Source organism: Macaca fascicularis, chromosome 5, assembly GCF_037993035.2.
Source record: "Macaca fascicularis isolate 582-1 chromosome 5, T2T-MFA8v1.1".
Lineage (NCBI taxonomy): Eukaryota > Metazoa > Chordata > Mammalia > Primates > Cercopithecidae > Macaca > Macaca fascicularis.
Window position 1 is genome coordinate 68468649 of NC_088379.1, and position 18561 is coordinate 68487209.

At 37.4% G+C, this 18561-nt stretch overlaps 1 protein-coding gene across 11 annotated transcripts in view; it reads left to right on the forward strand.

Annotated features, from left to right (window-relative positions):
* EPHA5 (EPH receptor A5) overlaps positions 1 to 18561 on the forward strand; it is a 356773-nt gene that overhangs the window by 314991 nt on the left and 23221 nt on the right. For all 11 annotated transcript variants that reach the window (XM_005555196.4, XM_005555198.4, XM_005555197.4 and 8 more), the window contains 3 exons: positions 8662 to 8723; positions 10162 to 10371; positions 13716 to 13865. In XM_005555196.4, the coding sequence (XP_005555253.1) occupies positions 8662 to 8723; positions 10162 to 10371; positions 13716 to 13865 (422 nt within the window). The remainder of the gene's footprint in view (positions 1 to 8661; positions 8724 to 10161; positions 10372 to 13715; positions 13866 to 18561) is intronic.

The window sequence follows — 18561 nt, forward strand, 5'->3', positions numbered from 1 at the left end:
ATGTGGTTGCGTTTGCAATACACTTATCACATTCCACATAAAGAAATATTGTCTCTAGAGTATTTTATGAGATGATAATTAAGTGAGAATTAGACTCACTTGTCCTACATCATTATTATTATTATTATTATTATTTTAATTTATATATTATTATTATACTTTAAGTTCTAGGGTACATGTGCATAACGTGCAGTTTGTTACATATGTATACTTGTGCCATATCCCGGCCCGCGGGATAGTCAGAGCAGGCCCTGGAGGAGGGGGTGGGAATTTGGGGAACAAGAGACACGAGAAATGGAGACAAGACAGTGCTCTGATCAAGTCTCGTTTAATGGCGGTAATGCACTGCCTTATATACACTTGAAAGGGAAGGGGTTGGGCTAAGGCGGAAATGATCTCATTGCCGAAGGCGTGGCCAGGTTAGTTTCGGTTTCTCCGGTCGGAGGTCATGTTGCGCTTGCTTGCCCTATTAAGTAACAATTTTCCTGGGCGCGGGAAAAGTGAGTGAAGAAGAAGCAGGAAGAGCGCCATCTTTAATGAGGTATTAGTACAGGAGAAAAAAGGCAAAGATAGGGAGGAGGTAGAAGGTGGAAATGAATAGAGCTCAGGCGTTTTAATCGTTAATTATTATTCACTATGGCCGGGGCGTGCACCTCCAGACAGTGCCATGTTGGTGTGCTGCACCCATCAACTCGTCAGCACCCATCAACTCGTCATTTACATCAGGTATAACTCCCAGTGCAATCCCTCCCCCCTCCCCCCTCCCCCCTCCCCATGATAGGCCCCGGTGTGTGATGTTCCCCTTCCCAAGTCCAAGTGATCTCATTGTTCAGTTCCCACCTATGAGTGAGAACATGCGGTGTTTGGTTTTCTGTTCTTGTGATAGTTTGCTAAGAATGATGGTTTCCAGCTGCATCCATGTCCCTACAAAGGACACAAACTCATCCTTTTTGATGGCTGCATAGTATTCCATGGTGTATATGTGCCACATTTTCTTAATCCAATCTGTCACTGATGGACATTTGGGTTGATTCCAAGTCTTTGCTATTGTGAATAGTGCCGCAATAAACATATGTGCGCATGTGTCTTTATAGCAGCATGATTTATAATCGTTTGGGTATATACCCAGTAATGGGATGGCTGGGTCATATGGTACATCTAGTTCTAGATCCTTGAGGAATCGCCATACTGTTTTCCATAATGGTTGAACTAGTTTACAATCCCACCAACAGTGTAAAAGTGTTCCTATTTCTCCACATCCTCTCCAGCACCTGTTGTTTCCTGACTTTTTAATGATCGCCATTCTAACTGGTGTGAGATGGTATCTCATTGTGGTTTTGATTTGCATTTCTCTGATGGCCAGTGATGATGAGCATTTTTTCATGTGTCTGTTGGCTGTATGAATGTCTTCTTTTGAGAAATGTCTGTTCATATCCTTTGCCCACTTTTTGATGGGGTTGTTTGTTTTTTTCTTGTAAATTTGTTGGAGTTCTTTGTAGGTTCTGGATATTAGCCCTTTGTCAGATGAGTAGATTGCAAACATTTTCTCCCATTCTGTAGGTTGCCTGTTCACTCTGATGGTAGTTTCTTTTGCTGTGCAGAAGCTCTTTAGTTTAATGAGATCCCATTTGTCAATTTTGGCTTTTGCTGCCGTTGCTTTTGGTGTTTTAGACATGAAGTCTTTGCCCATGCCTATGTCCTGAATGGTACTACCTAGGTTTTCCTCTAGGGTTTTTATGGTATTAGGTCTAACATTTAAGTCTCTAATCCATCTTGAATTAATTTTCGTATAAGGAGTAAGGAAAGGATCCAGTTTCAGCTTTCTACTTATGGCTAGCCAATTTTCCCAGCACCATTTATTAAATAGGGAATCCTTTCCCCATTTCTTGTTTCTCTCAGGTTTGTCAAAGATCAGATGGCTGTAGATGTGTGGTATTATTTCTGAGGACTCTGTTCTGTTCCATTGGTCTATATCTCTGTTTTGGTACCGGTACCATGCTGTTTTGGTTACTGTAGCCTTGTAGTATAGTTTGAAGTCAGGTAGCATGATGCCTCCAGCTTTGTTCTGTTGAGTTAGGATTGTCTTGGAGATGCAGGCTCTTTTTTGGTTCCATATGAACTTTAAAACAGTTTTTTCCAATTCTGTGAAGAAACTCATTGGTAGCTTGATGGGGATGGCATTGAATCTATAAATAACCTTGGGCAGTATGGCCATTTTCATGATATTGATTCTTCCTATCCATGAGCATGGTATGTTCTTCCATTTGTTTGTGTCCTCTTTTATTTCACTGAGCAGTGGTTTGTAGTTCTCCTTGAAGAGGTCCTTTACATCCCTTGTAAGTTGGATTCTTAGGTATTTTATTCTCTTTGAAGCAATTGTGAATGGAAGTTCATTCCTGATTTGGCTCTCTGTTTGGCTGTTACTGGTGTATAAGAATGCTTGTGATTTTTGCACATTAATTTTGTATCCTGAGACTTTGCTGAAGTTGCTTATCAGCTTAAGGAGATTTTGGGCTGAGACAATGGGATTTTCTAAATATACAATCATGTCATCTGCAAAGAGGGACAATTTGACTTCTTCTTTTCCTAACTGAATACCCTTGATTTCTTTCTCTTGCCTGATTGCCCTAGCCAGAACTTCCAACACTATGTTGAATAGGAGTGGTGAGAGAGAGCATCCCTGTCTTGTGCCAGTTTTCAAAGGGAATTTTTCCAGTTTTTGCCCATTCAGTATGATATTGGCTGTGGGTTTGTCATAAATAGCTCTTATTATTTTGAGGTACATTCCATCAATACAGAATTTATTGAGCGTTTTTAGCATGAAGGGCTGTTGAATTTTGTCAAAAGCCTTTTCTGCATCTATTGAAATAATCATGTGGTTCTTGTCTTTGGTTCTGTTTATATGCTGGATTATGTTTATTGATTTGCGAATGTTGAACCAGCCTTGCATCCCAGGGATGAAACCCACTTGATCATGGTGGATAAGCTTTTTGATGTGCTGCTGAATCCGGTTTGCCAGTATTTTATTGAGGATTTTTGCATCGATGTTCATCAGGGGTATCGGTCTAAAATTCTCTTTTTTTGTTGTGTCTCTGCCAGGCTTTGGTGTCAGGATGATGTTGGCCTCATAAAATGAGTTAGGGAGGATTCCCTCTTTTTCTATTGATTGGAATAGTTTCAGAAGGAATGGTACTAGCTCCTCCTTGTACCTCTGGTAGAATTCAGCTGTGAATCCATCTGGTCCTGGACTTTTTTTGGTTGGTAGGCTATTAATTATTGCCTCCATTTCAGAGCTTGCTATTGGTCTATTCAGGGATTCAACTTCTTCCTGGTTTAGTCTTGGAAGAGTGTAAGTGTCCAGGAAATTATCCATTTCTTCTAGATTTTCCAGTTTATTTGCATAGAGGTGTTTATAGTATTCTCTGATGGTAGTTTGTATTTCTGTGGGGTCAGTGGTGATATCCCCTTTGTCATTTTTTATTGCATCGATTTGATTCTTCTCTCTTTTGTTCTTTATTAGTCTTGCTAGCGGCTGTCAATTTTGTTGATCTTTTCAAAAAACCAACTCCTGGATTCATTGATTTTTTGGAGGGTTTTTTGTGTCTCTATCTCCTTCAGTTCTGCTCTGATCTTAGTTATTTCTTGCCTCCTGCTAGCTTTCGAATGTGTTTGCTCTTGCTTCTCTAGTTCTTTCAATTGCGATGTTAGAGTGTCAATTTTAGATCTTTCCTGCTTTCTCTTGTGGGCATTTAGTGCTATAAATTTCCCTCTACACACTGCTTTAAATGTGTCCCAGAGATTCTGGTATGTTGTATCTTTGTTCTCATTGGTTTCAAAGAACATCTTTATTTCTGCCTTCATTTCGTTATGTATCCAGTAGTCATTCAGGAGCAGGTTGTTCAGTTTCCATGTAGTTGAGCTGTTTTGATTGAGTTTCTTAGTCCTGAGTTCTAGTTTGATTGCACTGTGGTCTGAGAGACAGTTTGTTATAATTTCTGTTCTTGTACATTTGCTGAGGAGTGCTTTACTTCCAATTATGTGGTCAATTTTGGAGTAAGTACGATGTGGTGCTGAGAAGAATGTATATTCTGTTGATTTGGGGTGGAGAGTTCTATAGATGTCTATTAGGTCTGCTTGCTGCAGAGATGAGTTCAATTCCTGGATATCCTTGTTAACTTTCTGTCTCGTTGATCTGTCTAATGTTGACAGTGGAGTGTTGAAGTCTCCCATTATTATTGTATGGGAGTCTAAGTCTCTTTGTAAGTCTCTAAGGCCTTGCTTTATGAATCTGGGTGCTCCTGTATTGGGTGCAGATATATTTAGGATAGTTAGCTCTTCCTGTTGAATTGATCCCTTTACCATTATGTAATGGCCTTCTTTGTCTCTTTTGATCTTTGATGGTTTAAAGTCTGTTTTATCAGAGACTAGTATTGCAACTCTTGCTTTTTTTTGTTCTCCATTTGCTTGGTAAATCTTCCTCCATCCCTTTATTTTGAGCCTATGTATGTCTCTGCATGTGAGATGGGTTTCCTGAATACAGCAGACTGATGGGTCTTGACTCTATCCAGTTTGCCAGTCTGTGTCTTTTAATTGGAGCATTTAGTCCATTTACATTTAAGGTTAATATTGTTATGTGTGAACTTGATCCTGCCATTATGATATTAACTGGTTATTTTGCTCGTTAGTTGATGCAGTTTCTTCCTAGCCTAAATGGTCTTTACATTTTGGCATGTTTTTGCAATGGCTGGTACCGGATGTTCCTTTTCATGTTGAGTGCTTCCTTCAGGGTCTCTTGTAAGGCAGGCCTAGTGGTGAGAAAATCTCTAAGCATTTGCTTATCTGTAACGGATTTTATTTCTCCTTCACTGATGAAACTTAGTTTGGCTGGATATGAAATTCTGGGTTTAAAATTCTTTTCTTTAAGAATGTTGAATATTGGCCCCCACTCTCTTCTGGCTTGTAGAGTTTCTGCCGAGAGATCTGCTGTTAGGCTGATGGGCTTCCCTTTGTGGGTAACCTGACTTTTCTCTCTGGCTGCCCCTAAGATTTTTTCCTTCATTTCAACTTTGGTGAATCTGGCAATTATGTGTCTTGGAGTTGCTCTTCTCGAGGAGTATCTTTGTGGCGTTCTCTGTATTTCCTGGATTTGAATGTTGGCCTGCCCTACTAGGTTGGGGAAGTTCTCCTGGATGATATCCTGAAGAGTGTTTTCCAACTTGGTTCCATTTTCCCCCTCACTTTCAGGCACCCCAATCAGACGTAGATTTGGTCTTTTTACATAATCCCATACTTCTTGCAGGCTTTGTTCATTTCTTTTTCTTCTTTTTTCTTTTGGTTTCTCTTCTCGCTTCATTTCATTCATTTGATCCTCAATCGCTGATACTCTTTCTTCCAGTTGGTGGAGTCGGTTACTGAAGCTTGTGCATTTGTCACGTATTTCTCGTGTCATGGTTTTCATATCTTTCATTTCGTTTATGACCTTCTCTGCATTAATTACTCTAGCCATCAATTCTTCCACTTTTTTTTCAAGATTTTTAGTTTCTTTGCGCTGGGTACGTAATTCCTCCTTTAGCTCTGAGAAATTTGATGGACTGAAGCCTTCTTCTCTCATCTCGTCAAAGTCATTCTCCGTCCAGCTTTGATCCGTTGCTGGCGATGAGCTGCGCTCCTTTGCCGGGGGAGATGCGCTCTTATTTTTTGAATTTCCAGCTTTTCTGCCCTGCTTTTTCCCCATCTTTGTGGTTTTATCTGCCTCTGGTCTTTGATGATGGTGATGTACTGATGGGGTTTTGGTGTAGGTGTCCTTCCTGTTTGATAGTTTTCCTTCTAACAGTCAGGACCCTCAGCTGTAGGTCTGTTGGAGATTGTTTGAGGTCCACTCCAGACCCTGTTTGCCTGGGTATCAGCAGCAGAGGCTGCAGAAGATAGAATATTTCTGAACAGTGAGTGTACCTGTCTGATTCTTGCTTTGGAAGCTCCCTCTCAGGGGTGTACTCCACCCTGTGAGGTGTGGGGTGTCAGACTGCCCCTAGTTGGGGATGTCTCCCAGTTAGGCTACTCAGGGGTCAGGGACCCACTTGAGCAGGGAGTCTGTCCCTTCTCAGATCTCAACCTCCATGTTGGGAGATCCACTGCTCCCTTCAAAGCTGTCAGACAGAGTCGTTTGTGTCTGCAGAGGATTCTGCTGCTTTTGTTATTGTGTACTGTGCCCTGTCCCCAGAGGTGGAGTCTACAGAGACAGGCAGGTTTCCTTGAGCTGCTGTGAGCTCCACCCAGTTCGAGCTTCCCAGCAGCTTTGTTTACCTACTTAAGCCTCAGCAATGGCGGGCACCCCTCCCCCAGCCTCGCTGCTGCCTCGCTGGTAGATCACAGACTGCTGTGCTAGCAATGAGGGAGGCTCCATGGGCGTGGGACCCTCCTGGGCAGGTGTGGGATATAATCTCCTGGTGTGCCTGTTTGCTTAAAGCACAGTATTGGTGTGGGAGTTACCCGATTTTCCAGGTGTTGTGTGTCTCAGTTCCCCTGGCTAGGAAAAGGGATTCCCTTCCCCCTTGTGCTTCCCAGGTGAGGCGATGCCTCGCCCTGCTTCAGCTCTGGCTGGTCGGGCTGCAGCAGCTGACCAGCACCGATTGTCTGGCACTCCCCAGTGAGATGAACCCAGTACCTCAGTTGAAAATGCAGAAATCACCGGTCTTCTGTGTCGCTCGCGCTGGGAGTTGGAGACTGGAGCTGTTCCTATTCGGCCATCTTGCTCCACCCCCGTCCTACATTATTTTTATAAACTGTGAGTTTTAAGTGATTCAAGGATAAAAAAAATCTTTTTTCTTCCCACTTATTTCCTTTTCATATGTAATAGTCATATATTCTACATCTGTATTTGTACTTCTGGATAATATGATATGTGTAAATATGCAAGTTGTCATTCTATGGCCTGAGTCAATCAACTATCCAGTAAAATACAGACACTTTTCTGAAGAATGCCATTAAATTAATTATAATGCATTTCACAATTGTATAGTATTTGTTTCTCTTCATAAATTAAAAGGTTAATTAATTGACACATATGGTAATTTTATTGTCATAGGTCTCCTTTTTCGTAACTCAAAATATTTTAAATTAAAACAAGTTTTATGTCATGTGTTTCCATTAAAGAGCAAAGGGGCATGTCTTAAAATATAGTGAAAACGTGGAATGATAAAACTAGCAACTGTTTTCTAGATATTTTCTTGTATAGCGATAATTTTTTTTTTTTTTTTTTTTTTTTTTTTTTTTTTGAGACAGAGTCTCGCTCTGTCACCCGAGCTGGAGTGCAGTGGCCGGATCTCAGCTCACTGCAAGCTCCACCTCCCGGGTTTACGCCATTCTCCTGCCTCAGCCTCCCGAGTAGCTGGGACTACAGGCGCCTGCCACCTCGCCCGGCTAGTTTTTTGTATTTTTTAGTAGAGACGGGGTTTCACCGTGTTAGCCAGGATGGTCTCGATCTCCTGACCTTGTGATCCGCCCGTCTCGGCCTCCCAAAGGATAATTTTTTATCTTGCAATTTTCATCTTGTATTATAGACATACTATGTATGAAATGTCACAATTTTATATGGAATAAGGTGATCTATTCTCTTGGTCAACTTACATCTAGCAAGGAAGCTAATACACAGATACGAAGTTGATAAAATTTATTTTTAAAATGATAAATCCTTGCATAGCAAATTCTGAGTAATAGGAACTATTTTAAGTGCCTTGGATAACCATGTGACTTAGTGGATACTCACAACAACCCTATGAGGTAGGCGCCATTGTTATCCTCATTTTATAGATGAGAAAACTGAGGCACTGAGATAAGAATTGACTTGCCTGGGAGCACATAATAGTGAGTGATTGTTCTGTGATGGAAATCCCAGAAGTATGGCTCTAGAGTCTGTCCAACTAACCTCTAGGCTACATGCCAATGTCAGATATGAAAGGAGAAGAACACTTTTCATCACAATTAATGATTGCTAAGGAAATCTTTCACATAACAATTAGAACGGGGCTTTGAAAAATGAAAAGTGGGGTTAATCAAGATTTTAAGTGTGTAGCAGAGAGAGGAAGGGCAGGTAGCCCTAAGGAAAAGAGTTAGAGAAACAGAAGGGTAAAGGAAGGAAAATGCAATATACATTAAAGCGATCATAAACAGGGCAGTTAGACAGGATGGAGTTTTTATTTAGAATTGTGAGAGTTAGAAAGATGAATATGTTCCAAGGGTTTCACTGAATATTATTGGATGCATTATATCATTACTTCTATTAAAATAAAATTTATCCTAAAACTCATAGAATTATTCTTAAACCCATTTCCTACATAAATTAGTGATGATATTGGCAAGGATGTGTGTGTGTGTGTGTGCGTGTGTGTGAATCTTAAATGTCAATCTGTTATTAACCTCATGATACATTTTTCTCACTGACTCACCCATAACACTAAGATATCATCATATCAGGAATTAGCTTCTTTCTTAAAGAAGACGTTTTAAATGAATATATAAACACACACATTATATATATACATTATATATATGTGTATATATATACAAAATTTGGACACTTATAAAAACGTCTGGGTAAGCTTTTGCCAGATGAGAATGCAAAATCGAAGAGCAGCAGGTTATATCACTCTGTTTTCTTTTCAGGTAAACCAGTGATGATAGTGACAGAGTATATGGAGAATGGCTCTTTAGATACATTTTTAAAGGTAGGATTTGGAATAATTTAGTTATTCAAGGTGTTATTTATATATTGGCTGTGATGTTCAAGTTGAAATTGGGCCACTTTAAAGCTTAAGTTTTTAATAGAATAGAAATGTATGGAGCCACAATAATTATACTCCAAAATGAACATTGGTTTGTTTTAGAAAACTCACACAAATCCAAATTATATGCCCCTAAAGAGTTATTTAAGTATGTTTTAATTTGCAAAAAAAAAAAAAAAAAAAAAAATGCAGTGAAGTGAGAGGTAATAAGGGAGGAAAAGAAAAATTTTTAAAAAAGAAATGTAAAAAGGGAAAAAAGGAAAAAATAAGGTGTTACAAGTGTTCGATTTTCTCATAGTTTATCAGGTAGCGTGAGAAACCCTGTAAATAGCCCAGGCAAGTCATTAATATAGGGGTCAAGTTGGAGCCTATAAGTGCTGCTAATCCACCTAAAGACCAGTCACTACTTGCACCAGCAGAGGTTATGTGGTAATTGACAATAGCAAATATTATCAGATCACCAGCGTTTCAGGGGAAGGTTTTTTTCTTTTGTGTGCAAATCTCTACATTTTAAATATCGGCAACCCACTTTATTAGTAAATAGCTTGTGTTAGACAATGTAACATATTTGCAGGCCTGATTAAACATATAGGCTGGCAGTTTGTAATATTAATATAGTACTCATTACCATTGGTAGGAAAAAGTGATAGCACAATGGCATTGATAACAATTGTAAGAGGAACCTATGCCATGAATTTGATAATGATCCACTGAAAAGCCAAATTTTTCTTCCTATTGGCAGACCCTGCCAAATTATTTTATCAAATATTCTAACCATACTTTTAAGTACTCCAGTCTCTTAGAGTCACATCATTCCTTTATTTTAAAATAGCCATCCGTTGAGCCTTATGAGTTTATGTAACTGAAATAATTTCAGTGCCCTTGACAAAGATGACAAACTTCCAAAAATTGCTAATATTGTCCTGATCACTGCTCAGTCACCTGTCTCCCATCTGCTGTTGCAGAAACTCCTTTATCTCCTCTGTCCATTTATTCTTTACCTTAATATGTCTATCCAGTTAGCTTCTTTTAAATCACCTCAAAATAGTACAGTGTTGACCCAAGGTAGATACTAGGTTGGAGTGTGAACAAACCCTTCTGATGACTGAGAATAAAGGAGTTATGATGCAGAAAAAGGCAACTACATAAGATTTTTGGCCAGGATTTTCAAAACCTTTATCTGCTTTATCCAAGCAGAGGAAAAATAAACATTACCAAGTTAACCATATACTTCCTACCATTTTCCACTCTCCTTCAGATAGAAATCGCATATGAATTTTAGTGATTGATCTTATCAATTTGGGGGATTGAATACAGACCTCTCATATTTTCTCCAAGTGATTGGTGTTGCTAGACTAATATTTCTACATTGTCTTTACAGAAAAATGATGGGCAGTTCACTGTGATTCAGCTTGTTGGCATGCTGAGAGGTATTGCTGCAGGAATGAAGTACCTTTCTGACATGGGTTATGTGCATAGAGACCTTGCTGCTAGAAACATCTTAATCAACAGTAACCTTGTGTGCAAAGTGTCTGACTTTGGACTTTCCCGGGTACTGGAAGATGATCCCGAGGCAGCCTACACCACGAGGGTAAGATCTAATAGAGTGCATTTCTGAAACAGTAGACCAGAGCCATTTAATTTTTAAAGATTCTAAAAGAAATATCTAAAAGAGCATTCCTGCAACAGAGAGAGAGAGAGAGAGAGAGAGAGAGAGAGATAGGGAGAGGGAGAGAGAAAATCAAAAGTCAAAAAATTCTTCCTTTTATGTATCAGCCGATTTAAATATTAACTTTAGAATATCTGAGTCTCAATAATTCATTTTTTTCTGAAGATACTAAAAACAAAAAATCTTACTTCAAAATGGATACAGTATGCAAGAATAATCATCTTAAATTTAAAAGTAAAGAGTTAAACACAGAATCTCCTACATTAAAGGTTTTACATATATAGTGCGTGTATGTCTGTATACACACGTATATATGAATATGTAAACATGTATAATATTATTGCGTATTGTAAGCTCTCTGCATTATACTGTCTTTACTTGTAAAATCAATACAGAAATATCTAGTTCCCACCTTTTAAGGATTTACATTGTGGTGAAAAAAGAGCTATTCCTTCAAAAAGTTTTGATTTCCTGGAGGTATTGTAATACCTAGTTAAAAACTGTTAAGTCTACACTATGGAAAATTGATCACTAACTCATATTGTCATATTTCATGTAAGTCAACCCTCTTTTCTATCAAAGTAATTGCTTGCTGTATTGATATGGTATATAATTGACATTTTTTTCTGTGAAAAACTGGATATTGCTACAACAGAATCTTATGGGTGATCTATAATGTCATACTTCTTGATTTTGAATTCCTTATGATAAACAGTATTTGCTTAATTATAAATACGTTCAGTGTCTTCAAGTTGGTTATCCTCAATGTCTAAGACCCTTGTGAAGATAGAGATTTGTCATTGTTTCCTTTTCTCTATACAATTTGATATATCTCATTCTCAAAGTAATATACATGTTTTCTTATTTAATTCAACTTTTAAAAATTACATCCACAGGTAGTCTAACAATAAGTTCTCTTCAGATTATAAGGGTTTTATAAAAACCTTTTTGCTTTGTGATTCATGGGGATTTGTACTTTGCTGAAGGGCAAAAGTAACTTGTCAAAGCAAACAAAGACTTCCAGTGGTCAGCTTAATCAATAAAGTATTTGGGGGGATATCTTTCCTCTTCCAGACCTATCATTGTCATTATTTGTATTACATGAAACCTTGATTAAGAATTATCTTGGGAATAGAGTTACCTTTAATAAATTTGGCTGGAGCAAGATTGAGGTTATACAAATATCCATTGCCAGTGGGATCGGTTGTTGTCTTAGTTAAGTGCAAAAAGTAGATTTTTCAAGATTTGTGTTAGTGTGTTATGCTAAAGAGTAAAGTGAGAGATGGAGAACCTGAAACCTTCAAGGCTTATTCCTCTGAAATGGGGTATAGTGGCAACCTGTGGAAAACCTATATACTGAGAGATGAGAAGATAAGGAACTTCAGATTTATTGATGACACCAAGGATGATCAGAGGACCAGGAGAAAAAGTATGGGCTAAGGTTTAATATAATCAACAAATGACAATTATAAAAGAATATTAATAAGACATTATAGAATATCTCTGCATAGCTAGGACTCATAATGCTATCTTGCTTATGAATATTTAATGAATAAGAATAAGTTTCAGGTAAGTCTTCTTAAAAAGATGTTACCATATATCTAAAGAGCAAATAATTCAAACCTAACTTCAATTCCCAAAATAATTGTTAGTATGATCCCAAACTGTTATTTCCTTATATATATATTGAAACTTTGGTTCATAAACATCAATTTAAGCCCTATTTTTTTCTTTTGCAGTATAAATTAAATCTTTCCCTTCCTGCAAAATGGGAAGGCATATGTTAGTCTTTTTACAATAAAATATTGAAAAATTTCACCTATTTCTCTTTCATTACATATTTGATGGTAGATGAAATGTATGGGGTCGGGCACGGTGACTCAGGCTTGTAATCCCAGCACTTTGGGAGGCTAAGGTGGGCGGATCACGAGGTCAGGAGATTGAGACAATCCTGGCTAACATGGTGAAACTCCGTCTCTACGAAAAATACAAAAAAATAAATGAAAAATAAAAAATTATCCGGGCGTGATGGCGGGCACCTGTAGTCCCAGCTACTTGGGAGGCTGAGACAGGAGAATGGCATGAATCCGGGAGGCAGAGCTTGCAGTGAGCTGAGATCGTGCCATAGCACTCCAGCCTGGGCGACAGAATGAGACTCCGTTTCAAAAAAAAAAAAAAAAGTTAAGAAAATAATAATTTCACCCTGAAAGAGGCATGATATAAAAGTGCTTATTGTACGAACTAAGGGTAAGTCTACCAAATCAATTTTTATGCAAAAAAAAAACAAAAACAAACAAACAAAAAAAACTTGATAATGTGGTAAGATTTTCCCCCAATCCAATTTCAATAATTTTTAATTTGGTTGAGTCAAACAAGGCACCCTCCTCTTAAACAGTTGAACCAAAGAAAAACAAAAATAAGACAACAAAGAAAAAGAGAAAAGCAAGTCTAAGAGAAATAACACAACATCAAGGGAACGTGTAACTTTGTTTCAATATATCCAATGTTAGGCTGGGCCCACTAGCTCATGCCTGTAATCCCAGCACTTTGGGAGACTGAGGTGGGTGAATCGCTCGAGGTCAGGAGTTCGAGAGTAGCCTAGCCAACATGGCGAAACCCTGTCTCTATTAAAAATACAAAAATTAGCCAGGCATGATAGCGCACGCCTGTAGTCCCAGCTACTCAGGAGGCTGAGGTGTGAGAATCACTTGAATCTGGGAGGTGGGGTTTGCAGTGAATGGAGATCTCACCACTGCACTCCAGCCTAGGAGACAGAGCGAGACCCTGTCTCAAAAACAAAATATCTCCAGTGTTCATGCTTGTCTTATTAACTGCTAAACAGCTCAGGGTCACATTCATGAACCTGTAATTTCCACTTACAATTTCTGTATTAAAGAAACAAAGCACCCAGGGAATTTGAGTCCTTTACTCTCTGTTAGGAAGTCATGAGAGTATAGCTTATTGGTTTGTTTGCCTGCCTGCTTTCCCTTACTTAGAGCTGCCATACTGAGGACTGTAATTGAGATGTGGTTTCTGTACGTAATTCAGTAGTCACACAGAATTTAAACTAGAAACCTTCCAGACAGCCAATTAGTAGTTAGTCTACAACTGCGTATGGGCTGAGAGATGTGAAAAGAGACTGTGTGCTGTCAAACAGATTCACTTAAAAATGCTACATCTCTGTCTAGATCTTTTCAGTGAGGCAACACTGTCCCTAGATACATTTGAAGTATGTAGGAAGTTTTTAAAATCGTTTTCAATTTTAGGGAGGAAAAATTCCAATCAGATGGACTGCCCCAGAAGCAATAGCTTTCCGAAAGTTTACTTCTGCCAGTGATGTCTGGAGTTATGGAATAGTAATGTGGGAAGTTGTGTCTTATGGAGAGAGACCCTACTGGGAGATGACCAATCAAGATGTGAGTATGGAACTACTCTTTCTCAACTTGACAATGAAATGCTTTGTTCTCTGAGTCAAGACACTTACAATGTTTTTCATTTCTGAAAGTGACAGTTGCTTAAGAAAATGAAATACTTTGCTTACTCTCTGATCTGTTTTGTGTTGTTGAAATATCCTTTATGCAGGAGCTCAAAATGAGTTAGTACAAAGGAAAGTAAGTTACAGTTATATAACAACTCAGTCCCTTGCCAGTCAGTTTTAGCTGTACTGTAGTGATGTTTCACTCAATTCATGTCAGTATCATTTTCAAAGATAAAGAAAGAGCCATCAAAGAATGAATACTGACAGGCAAGTTTTTATGATTTGCATTTGATAAAGGCAGCTAATACTCCAAGCCAAAAGGATGAATGATATTGATTTAATAGTGGAAGCTCTTAGAGGATAAAAAGGAATAGTCTACATTTCTTTAAATTAAAAAAAAAATGTAAGAAGAGTTGTATTGTTTATTTAACTTGAAAGAAAAACCAGATTTTCCCTACAATGGAAAAATAATTCATACTTACAATAATAGAATCCTAAAATTAAAGGAACTATGAAAGAATCTTCTGTTCAAATTCACAACGTTTATTATGTGATGCCTGACACATGGCTCTTTAATCTTTCCCTTTGTAATTTTCCATCATTACTATTCAATACAGCCCTTTCTGTTTTGGATCATATGGAAATTTCATATTTTTTTCTTTTGAGGAACAACAATTATAAAAGTAGCTAACATTTATTAAACCTTTACCATATGACATACACTGTCTTAAGTGCTTTACCAACTATTTTATTACTTCTTTGTAAAGCTGGTATATTGAATAGTTTTAATTTAATAATGTGCTTATTTGAAACACTTTTTTCTCTCCCATTATTTCTGTCATCCATGCTCTATAAAACCTCCCTCTCACATGCCTTCAGGGTTGGTTAGACAGATACTACATAGATCTCCAGCTGAATTTTGTTGAAACAACAATGCCAGTAGTTAACACTGACTTTCCAGCCCAAAAATTCTAATCCAACCAAAAAGTGAATCCCATATTCATTTCAAAGTGTTTTCCACAACTGGAGGCCTAGCCTAACCATAGGTACCTATAGTGTGAAACAAGTATGGTCAGATATTTGCCCCTCCTCCTCTGCCAAAGTCTGTATCAGGATTCTTCAGGATTGGTCTGGGTGGAGAGGTAGAAAAGAAGGGGATAAATGTCTTCTTTTGGGAAGCATCTGTTCATATCCTTTGCCCACTTTTTGATGGGGTTGATTTTTTTCTTGTAAATTTGTTTGAGTTCTTTGTAGATTCTGGATATTAGCCCTTTGTCAGATGGGTAGATTGCAAAAATTTTCTCCCATTCTATAGGTTGCCTGTTCACTCTGATGGTAGTTTCTTTTGCTGTGTAGAAGCTCTTTAGTTTAATTAGATCCCATTTGTCTATTTTGGCTTTTGTTGCCATTGCTTTTAGTGTCTTAGTCATGAAGTCCTAGAACTTAAAGTATAATAATAATAAAAAAAAGAAAATGAAACCATAACTTCACACCATGTATATATAAAATATTGGAATATTGAAATGTCAAAATATCAAAATCAGAATATAAAATGATAGAAGAAAAATTTTGATTATATTTAGTTTTTCTTTAAAAACAGGAAAAATCCTTGAGCCATTTAAGAAAAGAGTTGGATAGCTTTCACTAACAAAATTATAAATTTCTGTGTTGAAAAATGCACAACAAAAAGTAAGAAATACAAATTTAGACTGAGAAAATATTTTCAATACGGCATTATAAACAAAAATATAGTGTACTTATACAATGAGACTTAATAAAGCATTAAGAAAAATAGAAACAATAGGCAAAGCATAAGATTTGGCAAGATTCATTGGATGGAATGCAGATGGCCAATAAATGTATGAAAAAATGTTTAACTTTTTCAATGAAAGAAACACAAATTAGAAAAAAGAAAAAGAAAGAAATAAAAGAAGGGGCATGATTGCTACTATATTGTGAGGATATTGATGCCTCCTGTGAGACAAATTGCCCAAGCATCAGTTCTCAAGTGAGTTATCTGTCTGAGTTCTTCCAAAGACCCTTGATGAAGCCCTTTTGTCTGCAAGGTCCCTAGAGGAGGAGGATGTCCTTCGACTTTCCATAGTTCTTTTCACTTGCTGTCTGTTCCTCACGTCACAGTCTCTTACTGTTCTGGCTCTGTGTCCACGTTACTGGGGAGAAAAACATTCTTATTGGATGCACTAGCAGTGCCTTCTCTTTGCAGACATCTATTGCAGGCTGCTCCAGTCAGCCTTCTTCAAATTTCCGCAGAAGAAAAGCCAGGGTCACACATCAGCTTTACCATGAATGATTTCATAGCATTCTTCTTTGATCGAAACAGCAAATTGGAGTTATGGATTTCTGCTTCTCAGCAAGCAAACCGGATGGCAATGAGTCTCCCCTTCTTATAGTCACTTAAAATTGCTAACGTTTGTTTTCTTTATGCACTGCTTACTTGGCTTGGGGAGGGAAGCACTGACTGCCATTTCTCTAAATCTGAGAAGATGGTATATATTGTCTTCAGCTTTATGATTTTAGGGACAGGACCATGGCAAAACGATATCATTAAATCCCTATTACATATATTTATACTTATATTTAACAATCTTGTGTCAGAGGGATGCTATTATTATTACTGTTTTACAATTAAGACACTGAAGCTTGGAGATGTTAAATGACTTATTTATCATCACAGAAATAATGAAAGTGATACCAGAAATTTCAATCTAGCTCTAAAAAATTTGTGTATCTAAGCACCACACTGTCTCCAGTTGAATCAATGTCCCCTACCTCCCTTTCATTTCTAACCAATAGTCCTACATCAGCTTTCTAATTTAATATAAAATATAAAATGTTCAATTCAATATATGATTACTCTGGATTGATCTTGATCTTAATCTAGACTAAGACCAGACCCATTTACTCCTTTCTATTCTTCAGATAAATGCCAAATGCTAACATGTCCTGCAGAACACTACGTGGTTTAATTTCTAACTTATCTAAAGCTCATTGCAATGCCATCCTTCCCTTTAATTTTTGTGAAAGTATTTTAATCCATCCTGGCAGCAAGCCTCGATATGCTGGTTTCTACCATGTGTCTACTTCACTCAAGGGAAACATTCATCCCTTATTTGCCTGGTTAACTTCTGCTCACACTTGAGATATTTTGAATTCTGATCCTGTCACTCAGAATGATTAGTCTTTCCCAGTTGTGCAGCAGAACATCCACGTTATCAGGAATTATGCCTAATACAGTTGTATCTGTCACAGACACAATTATACACCGGTGCAAACACTGGTGCTAGGTGAATGTTCATAACTGTGCTGATCTTAACTAGGCTTTCTTATGTTCCTGGGGGCCAGTGGGTTATTATGCCTTGGCCCTCCTCCACAAGTCTCTTATTTTCCTCCTGAGACCAGCAGCTAGCCCAAACATAATTTCATTTGAAAAATGGCTGAAGGGTAAGAAGGAGCCCAATTACATCTCAGCCTGCAACGTGTCTACTAAAATCTCACTGGCCAATCCCATAATCAAAGTGCTGAGTCAATGACACTACTCTTTGTGGGTGGGCACTATAAAGTTGCATAGATAAGTGAATAAAAGTTCATTTATCTAATGCTTAATCTCTTCTTTAACATTATAGTATCATCTATTTTTACTCTCTTAGTGTTTTCTTTGTGATTTTTATTTTTCCTTTTGCCTTTCATTTTTTTTTTCCTGATTTCAGCTATTTGAGTGTCTTGATACTCTTTCAGATAACTTTATTTCAAATTATTTAGAAAAATACAAGAAATTGCTTATGTAACATTTCAGGAAGTTTTAAGAAAGAAAAAAAAACCCTAATATTTTGGTTTCTACTTGGTTTCTCAGGATTTAAATGAGGTTTACAGAAAATGATCATACAAATAAACATCTTTCTAAAATATCTGTCTATATACAATGTCTAATACATGCATTGTTACTTTCTCAGCTAGTTCATCAGTGGCATTTCAGTTTTCAGATACAGCACTAAATTTCCTATGCTCTAATTTCTGTCCAAATTTTGTATCCAAGAAACAGGACAAATCAACTATATTCAATGATCACGATCACTAAATTTTTTTGGAGAAAAATTCTCAAAAAACAAAGTAGAAGTACTGATTTGGCAATTTCAAATGATATATTCCATAATCTCCACATTCTAGATGCTGTCTGATTCTTAAAGGGCTTTGCCACCATGAAAATGTTACATTACCAAGACATGCAGGATAATCTAAATCTCACAGAGGAGAACTTCCTCTGTGTCAGGAGGACAAAATGCAGCAGGATTATTTTGATTTAGGATTGCCTCTTCCATCACGAAGAAAACCTGTAATAACGATAATAAAAATAAACTAGAACGACTAAGGTGATTTTAGGTAAATACCAGACCATGAACTCTGATTCATGCTCGGAAGCTAAGATAATATCATGTAGTCAGTAGAAGCCTATTTATTGATAGTAAATACTTTAAATGTCAACATTTTTCAGAAGCTAAAATAAAAACTAAAGATTTCATTTTGTAGCATTTTTTATTTTTAATGACAAGGTCTTTCTCTTATATTTATTTCAGAGTGTATGACTGTATAGATTCTACTAAGTACATAGTTTTCAC